At 35.3% G+C, this 21,564-nt stretch overlaps 4 protein-coding genes across 12 annotated transcripts; 3 read left to right on the plus strand and 1 right to left on the minus strand.

Annotated features, from left to right (window-relative positions):
- Positions 1 to 263: 263 nt before the first annotated feature.
- Positions 264 to 2,587, minus strand: LOC110826031 (rhamnogalacturonan I rhamnosyltransferase 1-like). The gene is made up of 8 exons (XM_088211868.1): positions 2,368 to 2,587; positions 2,215 to 2,282; positions 2,040 to 2,128; positions 1,785 to 1,950; positions 1,404 to 1,693; positions 1,028 to 1,232; positions 777 to 934; positions 264 to 507 (listed from the first exon to the last, which is right to left on the minus strand). Exons 1-8 carry the CDS (start codon positions 2,585 to 2,587, stop codon positions 264 to 266), a joined length of 1,440 nt encoding a protein of 479 aa, XP_088067994.1.
- Positions 2,588 to 3,621: 1,034 nt separating this feature from the next.
- On the plus strand, positions 3,622 to 6,816 carry LOC110826032 (BSD domain-containing protein). Its single transcript, XM_022056611.2, has 6 exons — positions 3,622 to 4,095; positions 4,176 to 4,279; positions 4,920 to 5,017; positions 5,408 to 5,598; positions 6,269 to 6,318; positions 6,395 to 6,816. The coding sequence occupies exons 1-6, from the start codon at positions 3,708 to 3,710 to the stop codon at positions 6,443 to 6,445; spliced, it is 882 nt and encodes a 293-aa protein (XP_021912303.1). The 5' UTR covers positions 3,622 to 3,707; the 3' UTR covers positions 6,446 to 6,816.
- Positions 6,817 to 7,077: 261 nt separating this feature from the next.
- LOC110826029 (Prolyl oligopeptidase family protein) lies at positions 7,078 to 18,401 on the plus strand. Of its 9 annotated transcripts, none has more exons than XM_088213131.1 (13): positions 7,078 to 7,213; positions 7,449 to 7,925; positions 12,068 to 12,222; positions 13,979 to 14,201; positions 14,277 to 14,419; positions 14,545 to 14,753; positions 14,908 to 15,042; positions 15,167 to 15,295; positions 15,472 to 15,887; positions 16,189 to 16,405; positions 17,001 to 17,194; positions 17,295 to 17,473; positions 18,264 to 18,401. In XM_088213131.1, the coding sequence occupies exons 2-13, from the start codon at positions 7,552 to 7,554 to the stop codon at positions 18,293 to 18,295; spliced, it is 2,406 nt and encodes an 801-aa protein (XP_088069257.1). In that variant the 5' UTR covers positions 7,078 to 7,213; positions 7,449 to 7,551; the 3' UTR covers positions 18,296 to 18,401. The 9 variants fall into 9 exon arrangements, with proteins under 9 accessions (XP_088069257.1, XP_088069260.1, XP_088069259.1 ...); XM_088213134.1 differs by lacking the exon at positions 18,264 to 18,401 and adding an exon at positions 18,137 to 18,259; XM_088213136.1 differs by lacking the exon at positions 7,078 to 7,213 and adding an exon at positions 11,289 to 11,619 and having other exon boundaries at positions 7,788 to 7,925.
- On the plus strand, positions 18,297 to 20,973 carry LOC110826030 (rhamnogalacturonan I rhamnosyltransferase 1-like). Its single transcript, XM_022056609.2, has 8 exons — positions 18,297 to 18,600; positions 18,890 to 18,957; positions 19,051 to 19,139; positions 19,241 to 19,403; positions 19,523 to 19,812; positions 19,926 to 20,130; positions 20,272 to 20,429; positions 20,522 to 20,973. The coding sequence occupies exons 1-8, from the start codon at positions 18,297 to 18,299 to the stop codon at positions 20,835 to 20,837; spliced, it is 1,593 nt and encodes a 530-aa protein (XP_021912301.1). The 3' UTR covers positions 20,838 to 20,973.
- Positions 20,974 to 21,564: the final 591 nt, after the last annotated feature.

Genomic DNA, 21,564 nt, shown 5'->3' on the forward strand with positions numbered 1-21,564 from the left:
GGTGCTGAAGAATATCCCTGTAAACTTTACTGCTAATAAAATTTATTCAGATTTTAATTTTCTGTTGTGAGGTCTTCCACTAGTATCAGGGGGAACTTTTTTCTTTTCTTTTTTCTTTTTAAATTTTACAGGCTCTGGTGTCATGTAGTAGTTGAGGGAAAGGTGGAATCACTGTTACCTATTGCTGCATTTTCAGACATAATTACCATTTATTAGGTAATGCCAAATCTGATGTAGTACATTCAGTAGTTTTGAAACAAGAATTATGTGCTAGGTGGTTCTGCAAGTTGCGTCAAACATTCATGTGGATTAGAATAGAAATAATCCTCGTATCTTGGTTGGTTTGGTTTCTCTATTCTTCTTGTTGGTTGCCCCATTTTTTCTGCATGAGCTGCCTTCATTTTTTCTGAGAGATCCTTCCAGCTCAGTGTTCTGTTCCGGTGAAGATCTATCAGATTCACTGCAATCATCCTATCCAGAAGTATTGTTTTCCTGAATCCCAAGTATCTGTCCAAAAGAATCACGTGCCATTAGTTTTCTCTTGTCAAACAATCCAACAATCTATATTTGATTCTAGTGAATTAATCCATATAACAAGATCTTTGATGTTTAATTGATTCTAGTGATACTGGTCCCTATTGTTTGTTTTTGTCGGGAATTAATTCATATAGCATCTTTGATCCAGATACTAAATTCTCAGTTCCAGATTTGAGGTCAGAGAGTTAATTACGTATGCAAAACCATGTTAATGCAAGTAAAATTTTATTAACAAATACCGTCTATGGCCTTCAACAGCCCTTGCCATATTTCCTCCAAAAGTAGGGACAAAAATGTCACTTTTCAACGCCACTATATAATCCAATGCTGCCATCTGATTTGAATAATTCTGGAAGGGTTTAAGGTCTGAGGGTTCCAGTAGAGTCTCCTTCCTAAGCTGTTTCACATAACAAAAACATCAATCTATTATATACATTGACCATGAAATAGTGCTTACGAAGTTTAAGCTCAAGACCAAATCTTTGCCAACCATCTTGGGATAAGCTGATTTCAGTACTGCCATTCTCTTTTCGGTTGCATAAATATTTCCAGCAGCGATGTAAATTGTCATGTTACTGTCAATGCCTAGAGCTTGCAATGAAAGGGCTGTTTCCTCCGGAGTCAAAGGGCATGAACCGAATTGCCTTCTTCTCTTAGAATCAATTGGGTAATGTTTCCATCCTGCGAATGAATATCTGGGAAGCATGAACACAATTTGTTCCCAGTTAGATCTTTTTACAACTTTTGTTTCTGATCAGGCTCAAATCCTGGCCTCATTATAGAGAATCAAGTGTAAACCATATCTTACTTCAATGTATATATGTACATATTACTGCGAGAAACTAAAAAGGTCTGTTCCTGTTCACCTCATCTTTGTCAACTCTTTACTCTCTTCTTTGGTGAACCCTTCTGTGCAACCTGTGAATGCAATCATGTCTTTTTCATATCTGAGATGAAGAACCAAGAAAGGACCTATTTGCCTTAGAATGCTAACAATCTTTTGACCCATCTCTTCAATTTCTTGTGTAAATCTCATTGCGTTGTAATATGCTCGACACCGCAGTTTTTGAACCTCATCAGGTAGACCATTATTAGCAAGCCTGGCATCAGCCAGAGTGAAACGCACGACTTGATGGGCCTTTATGCGAGGAAGAACCTGTAATTGCAAATGTTAGATTACCAATGAGATTTGCTCCCTTGTAGAATTGGAGATCACCAATGACATGAAATAAAAAGAGAAAACGAACCTTGTCATAGTAATATTTCATGCTGGCAAAACTAATAGGATACATGCAGTACACCGATTCTGATTCAACGAGCCTTTTCTCTTTTTGAGGCAGCTCTTTCAGTATCCGAACCTCGTCTCTCAAGGATAAAATGAAATAATTGAGGTCAAATATATCTTCAAATGAACTGCCATATCACCAATTGGAATGTCAACCTCTACAAATTTTAATACAATCTTCTCGTGCATGTATGTGGTTTGTTGAATTCTGACCTACCTATGATCTTGCCAGTACCCACCAGAATCTAGTTCAGGAATTATAAGTGTAACATTCATATCCCTCGCAATTACCACCATGTCAGCTATCTACAAAGCAGCTAAAAAAGATCTTGTTACCCAACAAGGGCAGCCTACAGAATGTAAAAACAGACAGAAAGCCTAATTTTACTTACAGCAGTTCGCATCTGGTTTAATCCACCATTGCAGGAAACCATTAGATACCCGTTGTTTTCATAAATCCCTGAAAGAGAACATCAGAAAATTATACGAAATGTTAAAAGTTTGTGAATCTGATTCTTTGTACTCTTTGGTTCTCGCATACTCACTTTCCGGTGGGTAAATGTAAGGGTAAAAGAACAGCTCTTTTGGCGCTAAAAGTCTTTTCTCATTGCCTATCAACTTCGTTACAGAAAACCACAGCACCAGCAAAATGGAGAAAGTTGCCATTATAGCAAGCTCCATACAAGCTAAAGGAGACCGAACACCTGCTGGTTTCACTTTTAATTCTTTCTCCATTAATTTAGACTCCCCAAAACTTGCTTTCATGTTCGAATTCATCCTCGCTTGATATAACTTTTATGCAATATTTTCTAGCCGGACAAGATGCAGCATAAAATGGTACGTACAAAAATCATAAAAAATAATATTCTGAATTATACACACACACACACACACACACATATATACTGAAAAACAAGTCCAAAATGGTTTTGGTGAGCAGATTGCAGAGCGTTATATAACCTGGAAATCTGGTTAAAAAGATGTTGATGTCAGAGGTGACCATCTGTTATTAACATGGTGAAAAGAATTGTGGGTTAATTCAGTTTTTGCATAATATATATCAAGTATTGTTTTCTCATGATTGACTAAAACGATTTTTTAGAAAAAATTTCTAAAAAAAATTTTAAAAGCTAAAAAGCAGCAGATGTTAATTGCTTGATGCGGATGGGTATGACGGCAGTGCAGGCCTTGCATCTAACCTGAAAAACATGGAAGTGTACTGCAGGATTTGGTGCTATTGCAATAACAAAATTGTGACTATTATATCACATGATTCTTCAACTTGGTGCAAGTTATATCATATAAAAGCGACCAAAATTATGACTTATTAGACACAAGAAACCAAACATGAATTTCATTTATTATGATATGCCAATTCATTAAGCAATAATTATTCAATACCAGATTTATTACACACTAATTACTATTATTAGCAAATCGTAACACACTAATCATTAGTTAGTCTTATATTATTAATATTTTTGAGTTTCATCGAGAAATAATTGTATGAAAATCAAGAGCATAATAAAATCGATATTCTGAATAAAATTATATGTACTTTTAATTTCTAAATGGTCATAAACTCATAATAAAATTTCTCTTTATGTGTATTTTCCATGTTTATATCTTTTCTCTGAAATCTTCTTATTTACTCGAGCCAAATAAAAATAATCAGAAGAAATTTTTTGGATTATTGTCGGCGAAAGAGTCACACGTTCAGACAAAAAGAGTGAGAATAAAATAAAAAAAAAAAAAGAAAAAAAAAAAGAGGGGAAAAAACGCTCGTGGAAAAAACGACATCGTGTAATTTGCTTTCTTTGCCCGGGAGATCCAAAAACCAAAATAACCATAAGTAGCAAGCAAACAATCAGAATTATCCCCGGAAATGGAGGATCTGTGGAAACGAGCGAAGACCTTCGCTGAAGAAGCAGCCAAAAAATCCCAAACGATAAGCCTGCCGTCTACCTCCACCAAAATCGCCGATCTCGTCGCCGAAACCGCCAAGAAGTCCAAGGAACTTGCTCTCGAGGCCTCCAAGAGAGCCGATCAGCTCAAAGCCGTCGCGCTCAAACAGGCTGATCAGATCCAGCAAATTAAGTCCATTTCTGACATCATTCCCCCTCAGCTTTCCTCTCTCTCCATTGTCAACCCCTCCTCCCGTTCGGATCCTGCGATCTCCGACTCGGAGCTCCTGAAGTTTGGCATAACCGATGACCTGAGAGACTTCGTTAGAGGTCTTACTTCTAGCACTTTCCAGAATTTTCCTGTCCAAGGTATGTTTTTCTGTCAATGTATCCTCTTCGGTTATAAAATTGCTCCAGCATTTGTTGTAATTTATTTGGTGGATGTATAGATGAACCGGAGGCAGATGATGTGCCAAAGACGGCGTCGAATGTACGAAAGGATCTTTCAGAGTGGCAGGAGAAACATGCCACGCTTGTCCTTGCGACTGTTAAGGTAATTTCTTTTCTTTCCTTGTTTGTTGTCTGTTATCGTCTTTTGTGACAGTTGGTGTCGAGAATCTTTTTGAAGTTCCCTACAAAGTTTGTGTTATTTTTCGAGTTCATTTTGGAAAACTTGTGCTATTTGGTAAGCGTGATAGTGTAGTTCAATGCTGCTCGATTACTTGTTCATGTATGAAGCAAACGTCTTCGCTGTCTATGAGAAATATGTCTGAAAGGGAAAGCGAGGTTTGTCCATTTGGGTCCATCGAAATAGTTCTGTCTATGTTTTAGTGAATTCCTATATTGTCTGCCCTTCTTTTTTGGCTAGCGGATTCAGATTTGATTAGCAGAGAACAATGGATTGGCATTAGTTTATGATAGTCGTCTTTTTGGAAAAAAAAAAGTTGCAACGTGGTGATATTTGACACATTAAACAGATTTGATGTTATCCTGCATCTGGCATGCGTACCAGAAGATGTCTAATGCTCAGTAAAGGCCTTATGCCTTGTAGTTAGGCTTTTAGACCATCATCATTGTCATCCATTTGGTATCTTCTTCAATAGTATTTAGTTTTGTGAAGACTTAGCTAACATTTCAAATTTTGTTTGAATATAAAATAAATTTTTTTCTTTCTTATAATTATTTTGTTGCAGCAAATCTCAAGGTTAAGATATGAATTATGTCCTCGTGTCATGAAAGAGAGGAGATTTTGGAGGATATATTTTACACTTGTGAGCACACATGTGGCCTCGTAAGTAACCATAATTTCTTGGAGTTCCGACTTCTGTTTGATGTGCAGTAATTTTCATTAAGATTTGGTTTAATTTATAACAATTATGAGTAACATATTACTGTTTGAGGCATACAAATAGGTGGTACCCTGGCAGGTAAAGGAAAACATGGATAAAAAAACATGAATTATAATTCATAATATATGAATATTTTTATCATTTTTTAAACTTCTTCCTGACCTTTTAAGATTCTGAACATTATCTAGTAATATTAGAAGGAAGTTCATGAGAATGTATGTTCCATTGTCGCCTTTGTAAAGCTTGGAGTTCATGGAGACATTTAATGTGATTCCTTTTGATTTACGAGGAAGGTATTGTTATGCAATCTTAGCTTTCTACAACTGATGCAGGTATGAGAAGCAGTATATGGATGATGTTAAGCTCCAAGCAGAGGACAAAGTTGATAAAGAGAAGAAACTCCCAGTAACTGGGAAGTCAGAAGCAACAGAAGACAAACTCCAGAGTAAGACGTCTACTGCATCATTAGCTGAACAAGACTTGGATACATTTCTATTGGGAGATCTTGAAGACAGTGATGGGGGTATGAGTCTGTTCTCTGAACTAGCTTTTCTGTTTCTTTTATAAAAAATGGAAAAAAATATGATGCTTTACTATTATTGGCTTCTTGCAACCTCATATTTCATTTTATTCTGAGTTTGTAGTTCATCCAGCATTTTAAATGACTTTTTAATTAATTATATTTGAATATCTTGTAAATTATTAGTGTAAGTGTGCATTTAACACTTGTAACTTGGTAAATCCAAGAACCCTGACATATTCATTTCATGGTTTGGCACGTATCTAGACTTTCATTTGTCATTTATTGTGAGATAAATTTGTTATTCTGATGATGTCAGATGATTTCTGATATTGGAAGGTAGAAAATCCTCAGGGGAGCCTGAAGAAACTGTGTTTCCTAAAAAAAGCCTTACGCAATCTCCGTTTAAAATTTGATTTCCCATAACCAGATAATTTTACCATTATTAGGATGTGATGTATCTACCTGCCCGTCACTTGGTTAGTTGGTTTGGATTGGGGGTGATCCTTCATCAAAAGGGCGTGCATGTCCATGATATTTCCTATTTTCTGGATGTGTGATCATTATTTGTTTGAAAATATGTATGATCTGGTCTGATAATTAATATTTTTGTCTTGGTACTCTTTTTGTGTCTTCTATTTTTGTTTTGCTGATTGTCAATATGGCGTTCCAGATGATGGGGACCAGAGCTTTGCTGATGATTTTGACAAGATCGAAAATTCTGTAAGCTTGCAATATCTTGTGACAGGATTTTGAGAGCTGGTTCAACACTTGTTTTAATTTTTTCCCTTTATGACAGGATGTTGAAGATGAGAAGCATTCACCCAAGGAGGCATATCCCACAGTTTAGATTGCTGCAAATTAAAGAGGCCATGGAGTTAAAAAGCGAGGGACTTTATGTAAAAGACCACTTGAGGTATTAGAGCAATCAAACGGATACTTTGGCAGTTGGTTGTGGTTTAAGACCATAAATTTCTTGGACACATTCAAGGGACGTCATTTACATTCATTCTTTCGCTTAAAACTAATATAAGCTGTGACAAGTTGTGGACTTTTGGTGCCTGTTCGTTGTTACAAGAGAATTAGGGATGATGACGACTTAATATTTTCTTTGTACAGAACATTTGATCCTGTTGTAATTCAAGATGCCTATATTAAATATTAGTTCTCCTGAAGGTTATTTGTTAATAAATTTCTGGGGCTATTTGGCGTGAGACATCATATATGGTGACCGAATTGAATTACTTGACAGAATTCAAATGGGTCTGTGATTGTGGCACTTGATATTAATATCTGACTTTTGAACAAATGGTTTTGTTAATGCATTTTTATGAGTATCCGAAAAAGATGAGGTTAATGCATACCTCACTTTCGGATTTATTTGGTTTAAGTCCTGCCCGTTCATTCTATAAACATGGAACTCAGCAACCGATTACCCTACTTTTTATTTTAAATATACATATCTTTATTTTTCTACAAAGTTGCTTAAATCTTCTGTGTCTCAAAGAGTTTTTGAAGTAACGCTATGTAAGTTGGTATCATTAAATTACGAAAGGAGAAGGAGAATCAAACCGCAAAGTTTGTTGTTAAGGATATAGCAAAAGTTTTTCTTAGAGAGGTATGCTCTAATTGAATGTCTGTTGTAGCTTGTTAAGATTTCTGAATTAAAATGATTGAAATGCTAACTTGAATTTTCTTAGTTCGGGTAGAATTATGAATAGTAACACTGATTTAGTGAAAAATAAAAATAAAAATTTAAAAAGTTGACGAAACTAAGGAAGAAATCAAATATGAAGTGCCATTTTTGTAATTAATTAAAAAAAAAGCAATTTACTATTTCCCGGCATCTGTAGGTAGTTCATCTTTCCGAAGTAAAAACTGATTCGAAGTGGAGCCGACCGGCAGATGTAAAACGAAGCCCGCCTCCATACAGTTCCATCGACCAATCGAACTACTATGCTAACTTTCTCCAAGTCCTGCATCTCTTTGTCTCTCGGATTACGTCTGACACCCGCCATATCATCGTCTGCCTCTTTCTCCACCAGATGCAGAGCAAAATCAGTCAACAGCTTTGCTCTACCGCAGCAACGCCCTCCGCTCCCCAAGAAGGTCCCTTTCACCGTCTCTGCTCACGGAATGACGTGGCAAGACCCGTTCTATTGGATGCGCAACACCACCGATCCTGATTTCGTGGAATATCTCAAACAGGAAAACTCATATGCGCAAGCATTCATGGCCGATACCAAAAACATTCAGCGAACTCTGGTTTCTGAGATGAAAAGCCGCATGCCCGAAAAGTTTTCTACTCCTCCTGAGCGATGGGGCCCTTGGTTCGTTCATTTCTCGGTGACCCTTTCGCTTTATTTTTTTGCTAGTCGCTTCTTCTTTATTAATTTGTTGATCCTTCTATGGATTCCTCCTATATTATGTTAGTTTTACTTTCGACTTTGAGGTGATTCGACCTTGGTATTATGGTTTTTCTGTTTGTAGTTACATGGTGAAACGTGCATGTATGAATTTTTAATGTGGTGTTTTGGCTGGTTTTTAAGGCTATGTTTTTTAGAATTTACTGAAAAAGTAATATTTAGGTTAGAATGAGATGAAAATGAAATTCACTTAGTAGAGAATTCAGAATAAACTTAAAAATACATTTAAATTGTATCTTTTGTGTTAAAATTTCATCCTCTTTTCTCATGGTTAACCTCAGTATGATTTCTATATGTATTCCAGAAAAATAATTCATCTGCTCCCTTCATACTTTAAGTTTAATAGAGTGACTATTTTCGCCCATATTGGTATGTCTAATGGAGTACTTAAGTGCTTTAAATCACTATGCTCGCAGCGCTGCCCATTGTGAGTGGAAATTGCTAGTTTTTATAGCATGTTGTGTTTGGAACCTGTGCCTTAGAAGTTACCTAAGCATGCAGCATTTTACTTAATTACATTAGCTTAAATATTGGTAATTTATGTAATAACACGAAGTGGTGCAATTATGGAATACTCTGGTTGTACTAGTGCCCAGAGTATTTGAGGAACATTATATGCAATTAGGCGCGGTGATGAAAATTCAAATGAAGTTAGGCTTTGTTTGATGGATGAAAATGTTTTATAGTTTTCGTTTTCTAAATTTTATGTATTTTAAATATAAAACCATACAAGTTAGTTAACAGTAAAAAGAATAATAGTGAAAGTGACACCAAAGTTAGAATATTCTAAAATGTTTTTTTATGTTTTCTACAAAATTAATTTTTTGTGCTTTAGTTATTATAAAATATGTAATTTTTACATACTTTTATGAATAATACATGCATAAACATATGTTAATTTAGAAAATCAAAACCAAAAAATGTTTTCATCTATCAAATGAAGCCTTAAGTTTCTTTTTCCTCCATGGCTAACCTTGATACCTAATTAGTGTAGGCTGCATTGCTCATTCTTCCCAAATTTCATTTTTAGCTTCTTGAGAAGGTTCTGCAACACACTTAAGAGGATATCATACACATACAAGAGTAGAGTACTATGCCAGGTCTGGAGAGGAAAATGAAGATGGAGGGATCAACTTTGCTACTCTTGAAACCAATGGATGTGAGGAAGGCAGTAAAAATAGCACGAGGGCCTATTTGAAACCATACATGGCCTTGTGGAATTTGTGTAATTTTGTCAATCAACATCTTCAAATTCCCAAGGCTTACTTGTGTAAATTTCTTCTTGAAGATAATTCAAGAATGCTTATTTCATGTCTAGCTGATGTTTAGGCCAATAAAAAAAAGACAACAAGAGAAAGAACCTGGCGAATGGATGCTGGTTTCACCATCAGGCTGTGTGTCTCATTGTGTCAACTTCTTCAGGCTGCTTATAATTCTCTGCTACTAACCTGGCTTTTCAGTGCTTGAGTGCCATCAGGTTTGGGTTTCACTCGGTAAACCCAGTTGGAACCACAGCGTTAACTCCTGGAGGTGGAGGAACAATAAATCATGTCCTATTCTGAATTAGTGCATCATATTCTTCAAACATTGCTTGTCTGCACTATGTTTTTTTTGGCCTTGGTGAAGGTTTTCAGTTCAAAAGGTAAGGCCTTTATGTGGGAAGAAGTGAAGATGTAGAAGATAAGGCAAAAAAGACTTGGAATAATTTGGGGTTTGGATTTGCCTGTCTTTTTCCTTGTTAGCACACAAATCTAATTGGACAGGGGTTAGGAAGTTTGAGAGTTACAAAATCATCTAAGGAAGATTTGCATATGGTTGGTGGTATCGCGGTAATTCAGATAGCTGAAGTAGAGGGGATTGATGTGCTCAAATTTGAAACAAGATGAGAGGATTAAGGAGCACTAATGTTAGTTTTATTGTGGAGAAGCTGAGATGGTGATAAATTAGGATAGACTGGGAATTTAGATTTGAAATCAAAATTGTTGAGCTGGGAATAAGGTCAATTGGATTAGAGTCAGATTTTAAGTAGGAAGAATCAGTAGGGAAATTTGAATTTAGATGTAATATTTTGTTGGCTAAATATGGTAGAAGGGATAAAAGGGGATATGAAAAACTAGGAGAGTCCAAGGGTTGAGAAATACTTTACCTTAAATTCAAGTAAGGAAAGATATCCCCTTGAAAAATAAACAAACGGGAGATTATGTCTTCTTGGATTTCAAGTTGAAGCGGCAATAATACTTGTAGTTATCACTGTACTCTATAAAACACAACTGACAGATTAGGGATGGTAATTGCTACTCCTTATAGCGATCAAATTCGGAAAACATTGGCAACCAAACATACAGAGGTGAGTATAAGGAGGACTTCTGATACAACTTTGTGGCAGGCACTTTATTAGTGGTAGCTGATGATGGTGAGCAACATACAGCATGGACTAAGGTGTCTAAGGCTTCTATCTGAAATGCAGGTGGCATGGAGGCTTGAAATAGCATAGTACAAACTATGGAATTTAAGGTCCTTGTTAGGACCCAATAATAGTGGTTAAGTTTGTTACAAATAATTAATTAGGTTGTTTTGATTATTTATAAATTATTTCAATTAAATATTTTTCAGCTATAAAAGGCGGTGTTCGAATGATTTTTGTATCAAGCAAAATATGAATGAAAGATGAAAAAGAAGGCTATCATCTTTTCTGAAATTTGTGATATGAACAAGAAAAATTCTTAGAGACAGATCTTTGAAGAAGCAGCATACCTTATTTGCTTTATAGATAACATTAACACTATCTACAAGCTTCATAGCCTACCAGAATAATTGTCTCTGATTGAGATAAAAATTCACCATCCTTTTCTTTCAAGAGTTACTCTGATTGTGTAGCAAACAAACACACCTAAGCTAGGTGTACAATCCACAGTCTGATTACAAACAGAACAGTCTAATAGGTGCTTTGAGAATTATCTGCATTGTGCAATGGTGGTACGATTCTGACCACCATACCAGCACAATGTCCCTATTTAAGACCTTTTACAGATATACTCCATCACACTTTTCGCTGGCCTTGACTCTTGTTGCCAGTATAGAGTCCCTGCTCTTGGAATGCCAACAGATGACAATTACTGAAAGACTTGCTTGCAGTGGCTTAAAATCAGGTAAAATAACTGGTGGATCAATATAGATCAGAGAGGACCTTCAAGGTTGGGGACATGGTGTTTCTGAACTGTAACCGTATAAAAAAGTGGTGTCCAAAATACTATTTTTTCTTTTCAGGTCATGCAACAGATTGGCCTTTGGCTTGCAAGCTCATACCTCCTCCAGAAGGTCAACATCATCTAGTCTGTCATGTATCTTTTTCGAAGTTTGTTGGTGAAAGCTGCCGTTACTCCTCAACTCCCTGCTGCAGCTACTTATGGCAATTCAAAGTGGAGCATTTAGCTATCCTAAACAGAGGACTATCTATTCCCATAACAGATATGTGGAAGTATTCTTACAGTGGGTAAATCTGGATTCAGAGGGACTACCTGGAAAGATTTGAGATTCTTGAATATCCAATTTCCTTATTTCATCGCTTGAGGACAAGGCTGTATGTCAGTTGCTCTTGGTAACCGGTGGCAGATAGCTTACCTGTGCATCCAGCATTTTACTTAATTGGATTAGCTTAAATGTTGTTATTTCTGCAGTAACGTGATTAGTATGCATTCTTTCTATTAGGGAATATTTTTGTTTCTAGCTTCTTAGATTTTAGTAATAGGAAAGTTAGAAGTCTGGTTGTACTGGTAACTTGAGTATTTAAGGAATATTGTGTGTCATTCTTAGGCATGCCAATGAATATTCAAATGAAGATATATTTTCCTATCTCCTAAATGTCTCTTCTCCATCTTAAAACTCTTCTGCTTATCTTCTCTCTCCAATTTTCTCTCCCTGCTCTCATCCCTGTCCGTCCTACATTCTTTTTTTCATTGTTTCTAGCTTTGGCATCATTTTCTTCATTTAAAATGTTTTTTGTATAATTAAACTTGGAATTAAAGTACTCTGGTATAATTGAGCAGGTTGTACTTCCAATACATACCTGAAGGGAAGGAGTACCCGGTTCTGTCTAGGAGGCTAGAAACACACAACAGTTGGCTGAACACTTTTTTCGATGGTTCAAGAAAGGGAAAGGAGCAGATTTTGCTTGACTGGAACCAAATTGCAGAACAATATGGCAAGCTTCATACTAATCTCATATCTAAGCTCATTATATGAATGAATGATCATACTGACCTCATATCTAAGCTCATTAATATGAATGAACATAGCTCATCCTTTCTAGATGTATCTATGTTGGCATTGTGTGTTATTAAAATGGTAGGACAATGTCTGGCAGCTAAAAGACCAAGAAAGCATACCTTGGAAATGTAAAGTGCTTTTCCTAGAGAATAAACAGTAGAACTAAGTTAGTAGAATGCTAATGATGTGGGACAAGAAGATCCTAGAATTTATGTATTTTATGGAGTACTAGGACTATATGTGTATAAATTAATGGAAGCAATATAAGGAAACCAAAAACAATTACAAAGAAAGTGTATATTACTAGTATACTCTTTACCCTATTTAGTTGACATTCTAGCATAATATACGATAGTTTTTAATACTCTCTCTCAAGTTGGTGAATGGATATTATTCATTCCTATATTGGTGATAATTGTTTGAAAACCAAGATTACTTAATCTTTTGGTCAATACGTCAGCAAGTTGCGAAACAATATGCATATATAGAGTGCATATTAATCGACTATGCAATTGTTTCTTGATAAAATGTTTGTTTACTTCAATATATTTCGTTATGTCATGTTGTACTGAATTGTAAGCGGCGTTAATTGATGAGATATTGTTGCAGTACAGTCTTATAGGTCCATCCACTGAGTCTTCGAGTCTTCTAAAATCATCTTCAACTATAGGAGCTCACACACTCCTTGAGCCATGACTCTGAACTCTGACTTGGCACTAGATCGAGCTACCATATTTTGCTTCTTAATTCCTTATATTATCATATTTCCTATGAGAAAAGCATAATATCCAGAAATGGATTTTCTATTAATTAATGATCTTACACAGTCACTATCAGTGTATGCTTGAAAAAGTTGCTCATTGTTTCTTCTGAACATAATTCCCTTCCGTGGAGTACATTTCAAGTAGTGAAGTGTCAATATAGGCGGCTTTTAGGTGCATTTCTTTAGGTTTGTACATGAATTGACTCACGATACTAACTGTATAATCAATGTCTGGTCTGATATGCAACAAGTATATTAATTTTTCCACTAGTCTTCGAATAAGTTTACTTGTCCACTTTTGGGTCTTCTTCTGCCAGTCCTGGTTATGATTGGGATTAATTGTATGCTAGCAGACTTGCATGTTAGCTTGTTAGTTTCCTTCAAAAGGTCTCTAGTATACTTTTGCTTTGGAGACGTGTCTTTGAAAGAGAGAAACATGTGGCGCAGATCTGACGGAGAAAGAAGTTCTGGAAGGGACGCATGGCAAAATTCTGGCTGTTGGATCCTAAAGCTTGAATTAGGTTACTTCTCCGATGAGCTATTGTTTCCAGCAGCGTTTTTGGATTGTTTCTTCAGATTTCTGTTTTTCTTCTTGATTTTTTGATAGTAACTGAAATTTGTTATAGAATATGGCATATTCTCTGAAGAAGTTCGGATCTTGTCACCTATAAATACCTCCCCCCCCAAGCCATTGTAATTGGGCATCCAAGAAAATACACAAAAAATTTCTGTATTCTTCTCTTCATTTCTGATCTTCTTCTTCTCTGTTCTGTTCATGTCTCTCTCTCCCTCTCTCCCTCTCTCCCTAACTTCTCTCTAAATTCTCTGTAGTTTCTAATTTTTTGGCTGAGTATATATCTGAGGCTCCTGAAAAATTTCCTATTGTTTCAGTAGCCAGTGCTGATATATTTGCTGTTATAACTTTCAGGTTATGTACATGTGGGTACATGTCGAATTTCTCCTGATCATAACTTTCTAGCATATACCCTTGACATTACTGGAAGTGAACAGTTTATGCTTCAAATTAAGGATCTCAGGAATGGATATGTAACTCCACGGTCACGGGTTGATGGAGTTGTTAGCTTGGCATGGGCTCAAGATAGCAATACTCTGTTCTACACTATATCAGACAAGAACCAACGACCTTACAGGTAAACTCTCACAGATTTGCTGAGCCTTCTTTCTTCAAACTCAGGATACTGTTTCACCTGTATCTATTTTTTCAGGGTTTGTTGTGCAAGAGTAGGATCAAAAAATATGGATGGTCTTTCCGTATTTACAGAGACTGATAACAACTTTTGTGTGGACATAACAAGCACAAAAGATGGCAAGTTTATAACTATCAATTCAAACTCAAGGACTTCATCCGAGGAAGCAACTAATCTATTTCATTTAAAATTTTTCTTAAATAACCGTATCAAACTTCTTGTTTTTGTTCTTGTTGTTCTTTTTCTTCTTATTTCTAAAGGCTAACTTTTAAGTTCTTATTATTTCAGGTTTATGTGATTGATGCAACCAATCCACAAGCTGGTTTGCAAAGAGTACGTGAGCGTGTTTCTGGCATGCAGTATTTTTTGGAACATCACCATGACTTTTTCTATATTTTGACAAATGCTCCTTCAAGTGAAAACATAGAGTGTTCCGGCCACGAATATTACTTGGCTAGATGCAGAGTTGAAGACATTCAGTCTTCTAATTGGCAGGTTTAGTTTTTCCTTTTTTAATCATGGTTGTCTATTTTTCTTGTGTGGATGCACATGTATGCGTACATGTCTTCATATGGGTACACCTCAAAAAGAAAACAGTGCACTTTATATGTTCCTCTCCTCATCTTTTACATAACCTTTTTTGCTTTAGATTATCATCTGTCCAACTGGAGATATCAGCTTACAAGATATGGACATGTCTGATGAGCATCTGGTGCTTTTTCTTGATAAGAAGGGCTTTCCTATGCTATGCTCTATTGATTTGCCTGTCAATGTCGATAGTAAGGTATTAAAATTTCTTATTTCACATTCTTGTTAGCATTTAGAACTGTTCTTAAAATTTCTTATTTCTTTAATTTGTTTGTGTTAGTGAATGCTACTGCAATGTAATTCTCCTGTCTATTTTGCAGTCTCATTTGAAGATTGAGAATCTTAATCCATGGTTTTTTCCTCTGCCCTCAAGTTTATGTAGCATTGCTCCAGGTTCAAACCATGACTTCAGGAGTTCAGTATATCGAGTGGTGCTGTCATCACCTGTGGTATAATTCGTAGAAAACTTACTATGTTTGGAGTTCTAGCAATGCTTTATAGCTTTCTGGCTTGGACAGCCTTATCTACTGCGCTTTCAAGCCTCCAGTATGCTTTTGAGTTGCTTTCAGTTGCATATCTTATGCTTGAATTCCATTTGGTTCTGAATATTCTTTCTAATACACAGATCTCTGATGTGATTGTCGACTATGACATGTCACGAAAAATGTTCTCTATCGTGCAACAAGATGATGTAAGAGGTGTTTCAAGTGAGCCTACATTATCATCTTCCACTGATGCAGTAGATACATTCTATGGGCACCATGCACAAAATGATAAGGCAAAAGAAGGTCCTAACATTGAATTACAGGGCTGGAAGGACTTTTCTGATGCTTACTGCTGTGAAAGGAAAGAAGTAATCTCATACGATGGTGTGAGGGTTCCTCTAACTATTGTCTATTCCAAAAAAACCTGGCGGAAGAGTCTGTCACCAGGGCTTTTGCAAGGCTATGGAGCATATGGGGAAGTCCTAGATAAAAGCTGGTGTGCAGACCGCCTGACTTTACTTGATCGTGGTTGGGTGGTGGCATTTGCTGACGTGAGGTTGGTTCTATCAAGTTTTTCTCAAATTGATTGGACTGAGCTTGCGCATGTGAAGTTTTGAATGTTTCTATTTTGCAAAAAAGCTTGCAATTATTTTACTGGAGTTATTCTGAGGTCTATTACAAATCATGGTTTATCTCAACGGTTTTTCAATGCTGATCATGTTTTGTGATTTTATAGAAATAGTTTACAGTTGCAAGGCTGAATTTTTGCACATTTGATGCTGCATGGCAAATTCCTCAAAATATCTAAAATGAATGCCAATAGCATTGTTTACAACAATTCTAATTTTCATGGACAGGGGTGGAGGTGGAGGTGATTATCTGTGGCATAAATCTGGTAGTGGGTTGTTCAAACAAAATTCTATCTATGACTTTGTATCATGTGGCAAGTACTTAATGAATGAGGGCTATATTCACAAAGATCGTCTCAGTGCAATTGGATTCAGTGCTGGGTGTGTTCTTGTGGGTGCAGCTATGAATATGTACCCAGATCTGTTTCGTGCTGCCATTTTGAAGGTTGGCTTTTGCAATGAAGTAGTTTTATTTATTACTATAATCTCAACCCATTGACGTGGATTGGATTAGTATTTTATTTTCCATCATTCATTCATACATCGAGAAAGCAATATATATATATATATATATGTATGTGTTTATCACATTTGTAACTAAAATATGTTCATTACTGCTATTGTCTCACCCCAGGGTGGGGATTAGACTAGTATTTTTAGATTCCATAATAGATCCATAAGTTGAGAGGGGAAGGGATCATCTCGGCATCATTTAATTATTACACTTGTTTCTAAAATAGATATAAGATAAACTACTAAGGACCGGAAAATAGTTGCACTGTAAATCTTTCTATTAAGTAACGATGTATCCATTAGATATCTAAATTAATAATCTATTATTAAATTTTGGTTTGGTATCTACAGATGTATGTACTTAATCCCTTGAAGATCCTTGTTAATGATGCTTTCCTTTTTCTCCCCTATTCTATTTGTTACTCTAAATGGTTTTCCTGTACTTTGTTTCAAGAAATTGATTATAGCCTATATTTCTTGAGTTTGTTATGAGAAAACTTTTTTGCTAATTGGTGGATCTGCAACAGGTGCCATTTCTTGATATGTTGAACACCTTGTTGGATCCTAGCTTGCCTCTGACAATATTGGACTACGAAGAATTTGGAAATCCCGAAATATTGTCTGAATTTCAGTGCATTCGAAGTTATTCTCCTTATGAAAACATTCCTCGTGATATTTGCCATCCGTCTGTGCTGGTTACAGCGTCCTTCCATGATTCAAGGCAAAATTTTCTCGCAATTAGTAATTATACTCAGTTTCATTTGGGTTGACATGCAAAGGCTATAATTCACATGCTGATCAGCAATGCTTAATGTTCTCAGGGTTGGAGTGTGGGAAGCTGCAAAATGGGTTGCAAAAGTACGAGATAGTACATGTTCTTCTTGCTCTGGTTCAGTCATTTTGAAGACAAATATGAGCGGTGGACATTTTGGTGAAGGTGGCCGCTTTGCTCAGTCTGAGGAAACGGCTTATGATTATGCCTTTCTGATGAAAGTTTTGGGTATGAGCAATTAATTTGTGTTTTATTATTAGGAGAGCATGCCATACATTTTTATTTAAAAAATAATTATATCAATTATATATTTATTATTAATAATTATTTATCAGTACCTTGCTTTCAGTCTTAAAATCCGGAATTTAATTATAGATAGTTAAATATTTGTTTCAATAATAAATTATATTTAATTATCATGGGCTAATTAAATCGTCTCTCGTCTTCATTTCAATCGGCCTCCATATTTAATTACGGTAACAATAGCACGGAAAGACTGAAAAACTATGAATCAGTAATTACGTTTCCACCAAGCTATATTTGCAGTTAATAGTGTTTTATTATCTTAATCAATTGTTTTTATGGAGTTCTAATCAGATTTAAAATTCATCGAACATATAATTACTTAAAAAAGACAATTTAAACTAAAAGAGATGTCTGTACTTTGATTAATCAATGTAGCAATAAATATAATTAAATAATAAATTAACTTGAACAGCCATATTTCTCTTATGAATAGAATATTAATCAAACAAATTAAATTAATTCCTCGTGCTATTCTAATATTTAATGTGAGCACAGGTATTGATGTATGAGTGTTAATTACATGTCTTTCCTTCTTTCCAAAAAGAGCCTACAATCTCATAGTCTTCACTCTTGCATGCAAACCAGGATTCTAGACTCATCTGTGAATTCTGGTTGTGCAAACATAAACTCCGCTTTTTGTTGGAAATCTTTCAAGATACCTCTAAACACCACTACCATTTTAGATTATATATATCTACATATATACATATAGCTAGAGAGCAAAGGACGGAATTACACGTATAAGATGAAAAAGATTGAGATGGGTGATTACCGCAAGTCTAGTTTTGAAGACACTGAATATGGAGAGGAGAAAGAAAAGAAGAATTCATATAGTAAGATGAAGATGAGGCACATAAAGATGATGACATCTGGAAAGCTGAGGAGCTTGATTCTTTCTCGGATTCGAATGGCTCGATTAAAATTGTGGGCGGTTCGTGCGGTGAGCATGGGGCTATTATGGGCCATTGCAATTCAGTTCAGACCATTGAGTGACGCAATTAAGTCACATCCTCCCGCGTATCATTTTCCTCATCCGGTTCCCCCAGAGAGTAAGTACTATACATTCATAAACATACACATATACATATACATATATATATATATGTATGTTTATAAAAGTTTCCAGTAACGTGTTTGGTTAGCAAGAAAGTGACGAAAATAGAAGAGAAGTACGCACTTAAATGCATGCGTATGATTTCTGTGGATATAGAATGAAATTTTATAAACTATTTTCTTAGCTTTACGTGTTTGATCCTCTTACGGAGGGCGTTAAGATGACCCTTTATTTTTCTCATTTTGATTAATATTAATTCATGTATCGATTGAATCATATCCCAGGGATCTACAACAACAATGGATATTTGTTGATTTCATCCAACGGAGGATTAAATCAAATGCGATCTGGTGTAAGTACACATATAATATAATCTGTTATATACTGACCAGAGGTTTCAATATTTTGTATATGTAATTAAATATATGTACTGTTGTACGTATAGATATGTGATATGGTTGCAATAGCAAGGTTTTTAAACGTCACTATGATTGTTCCTGAACTGGATAATACCTCATTTTGGAACGACCACAGGTAATAATAATAATAATAATTAACTCCATTGTGATTTTGATTTAACATGTTTATTTGACTAAACAGCTACTGAATAAAAATCTGACAATTTGGTATGGCAGTCAATTTTCAGAAATATTTGATGTAGATTATTTCATTATATCGTTGCGAGACGAACTCAGAATATTGAAAGAACTGCCTCCCCAGCAAAAGAAAAAAGCATCAGAACCGCTTTTCACCATGCCACCTATTAGTTGGTCTAATATGACATACTACTATAACGTGGTATGTATTATATTGTGTATTGTTGTATATACGTTTCTTGAGTATAATATATGTATATGTATATGTATATTGGGTATATAGATCATTATGTATTAATGTTTATGTGCATGGTGAAAAAGATTCTTCCAAGGATACAAAAGCATGAAGTGGTGCATTTCCAAAAAACTGATGCGAGGCTTGCTAATAATGGGATCCCTGAAGAGGTTCAGAAACTACGGTGTAAAGCGAATTATAAGGCCCTTAAATTTGCTCCTCCAATACAGGCCTTGGCGGAGAAGGTGGTGCGTCTTCTCAGAGAAAAAGGTCCTTTTCTGGTTCTTCATCTCAGATATGAAATGGATATGGTTGCCTTCTCTGGTTGCAACGAAGGCTGCAATCCTCAAGAAGTTGAAGAATTGACAAAAATGAGGTAACTAATCAATAGTAATAATTAAGCGTATATATATATATATATATATCTATCTATATATAGGGAGAGAGAGACATGTGGCTGATCTGGTTAAACTGCATGCATGTTATCAGATATGCTTATCCATGGTGGAAAAAAAAAGTGATAGACTCGGAGAAGAAAAGGCAAGCAGGATTGTGTCCTCTAACACCAGAGGAAACTGCACTGTCAATGCAAGCGTTGGGTATTGACAGCAATATACAGGTTTATATTGCTGCCGGGGATATATATGGAGGAGAAAGAAGGTTGGCAACGCTCAGAGCAGCTTATCCAAATTTGGTAATTATACTGATCAGTTAACTACATCCCTGATAATTTAGAAACAAATTAGTGAATTATTTACCAAAAATTTATAATGGGATTATATATCTATGTATATATTTCACTTAATTTGCACTAGGTATACATAAATTATAACAGGTTAAAAAGGAAACTATATTGCCACCTGAAGAGCTTGAGCCAATCAAGAACTATTCAAACCAGATGGCAGCCCTGGATTATCATGTTGCAGTAGAAAGTGATATCTTCGTTCCCACCAATGGTGGAAACATGGCGAAAGTTGTGGAAGGCCACCGAAGGTACTATAAATGTAATTCGTTTAATTAAAATTAGAAATTTCTATGTTGGATCAACCTGCAACGACTTTTGGTTGAATATAATGAATGAACAGGTTCTTGGGATTCAAGAAAACAATACTTCTGGACAGAAAGGCTCTGGTTGATTTGATTGATTTGTATAGAAGTGGAGCAATAAACTGGGAAGAATTCTCGAGTGAAGTAAAAGAAGCTCATGCAGACAGAGTAGGAAACCCAACAAAAAGACTGGTGGTTCCTGGAAAACCCAAGGAAGAAGACTACTTTTACACCAATCCGGAGGAATGTTTACAAGTTCCTGAACCAGTAGTAAAAGAGGAAACTACTCCAACTGATGACAATACCCAAAATGAAGATTCTCCAAATGATGAAGAACCTCGAGAGGATCAGTAGGCCGCATGCTTGCTCTCTTCTTTTAAGAAGACCCATGTGTAATTAATTTTCCTTTTTTATTTTGTCCAGACAAAAGAAGAACAGAAATTTTATTATTTCATCTATAATCACACACTTAGGTTTATTTTCGGTGACACTTGTTTTTAGTGTTGTAGAAAACCGAGATCATCAGCCTCCTTTGTTCAACTTATCATATATATATATATATATATATATATACACACACACACGCCCACAAAAAGTGATGGAAATAAATTAAAAATAAAGATTGTTGGTAATGCAAAAATATAAAATTGTTGTTATTTAAAAAGATATATTGAAAGAAAAAAATATATTATATTTAATTTGAATGAGATGTTGTAGAACAAAACATAATCTATAGGCAGCAAAAATCTCATATTAATTATTATTTATTAAATTACTATTAAATTCTGTTATTTAATTTTTTATTATTTTATTTTAATTTTTTTATAACCGCTAATTTATAATTTTTTTTGTAATTGATAATTTAATAAAATAAATTAATTCTAATAATGTCTCTCTTTAATTTATTTTTTTCGACATGCCGATCAAATTCTGATTGTATATGAACTTTTCTTTGGTCAACGATTTTGTAAATATATAAGTCAATTGTAGATCTGTTATACAAAATTTGAGTTGTACCTCTTCGTGCCGATTGCTTCTTGAATGTAATGATATTTGATAGCAATATATTTGATTCTGTCAT

The sequence above is a fragment of the Carica papaya genome, chromosome 2, assembly GCF_054855325.1.
Source record: "Carica papaya isolate Zhongbai chromosome 2, ASM5485532v1, whole genome shotgun sequence".
Classification (NCBI taxonomy): Eukaryota; Viridiplantae; Streptophyta; class Magnoliopsida; order Brassicales; family Caricaceae; genus Carica; species Carica papaya.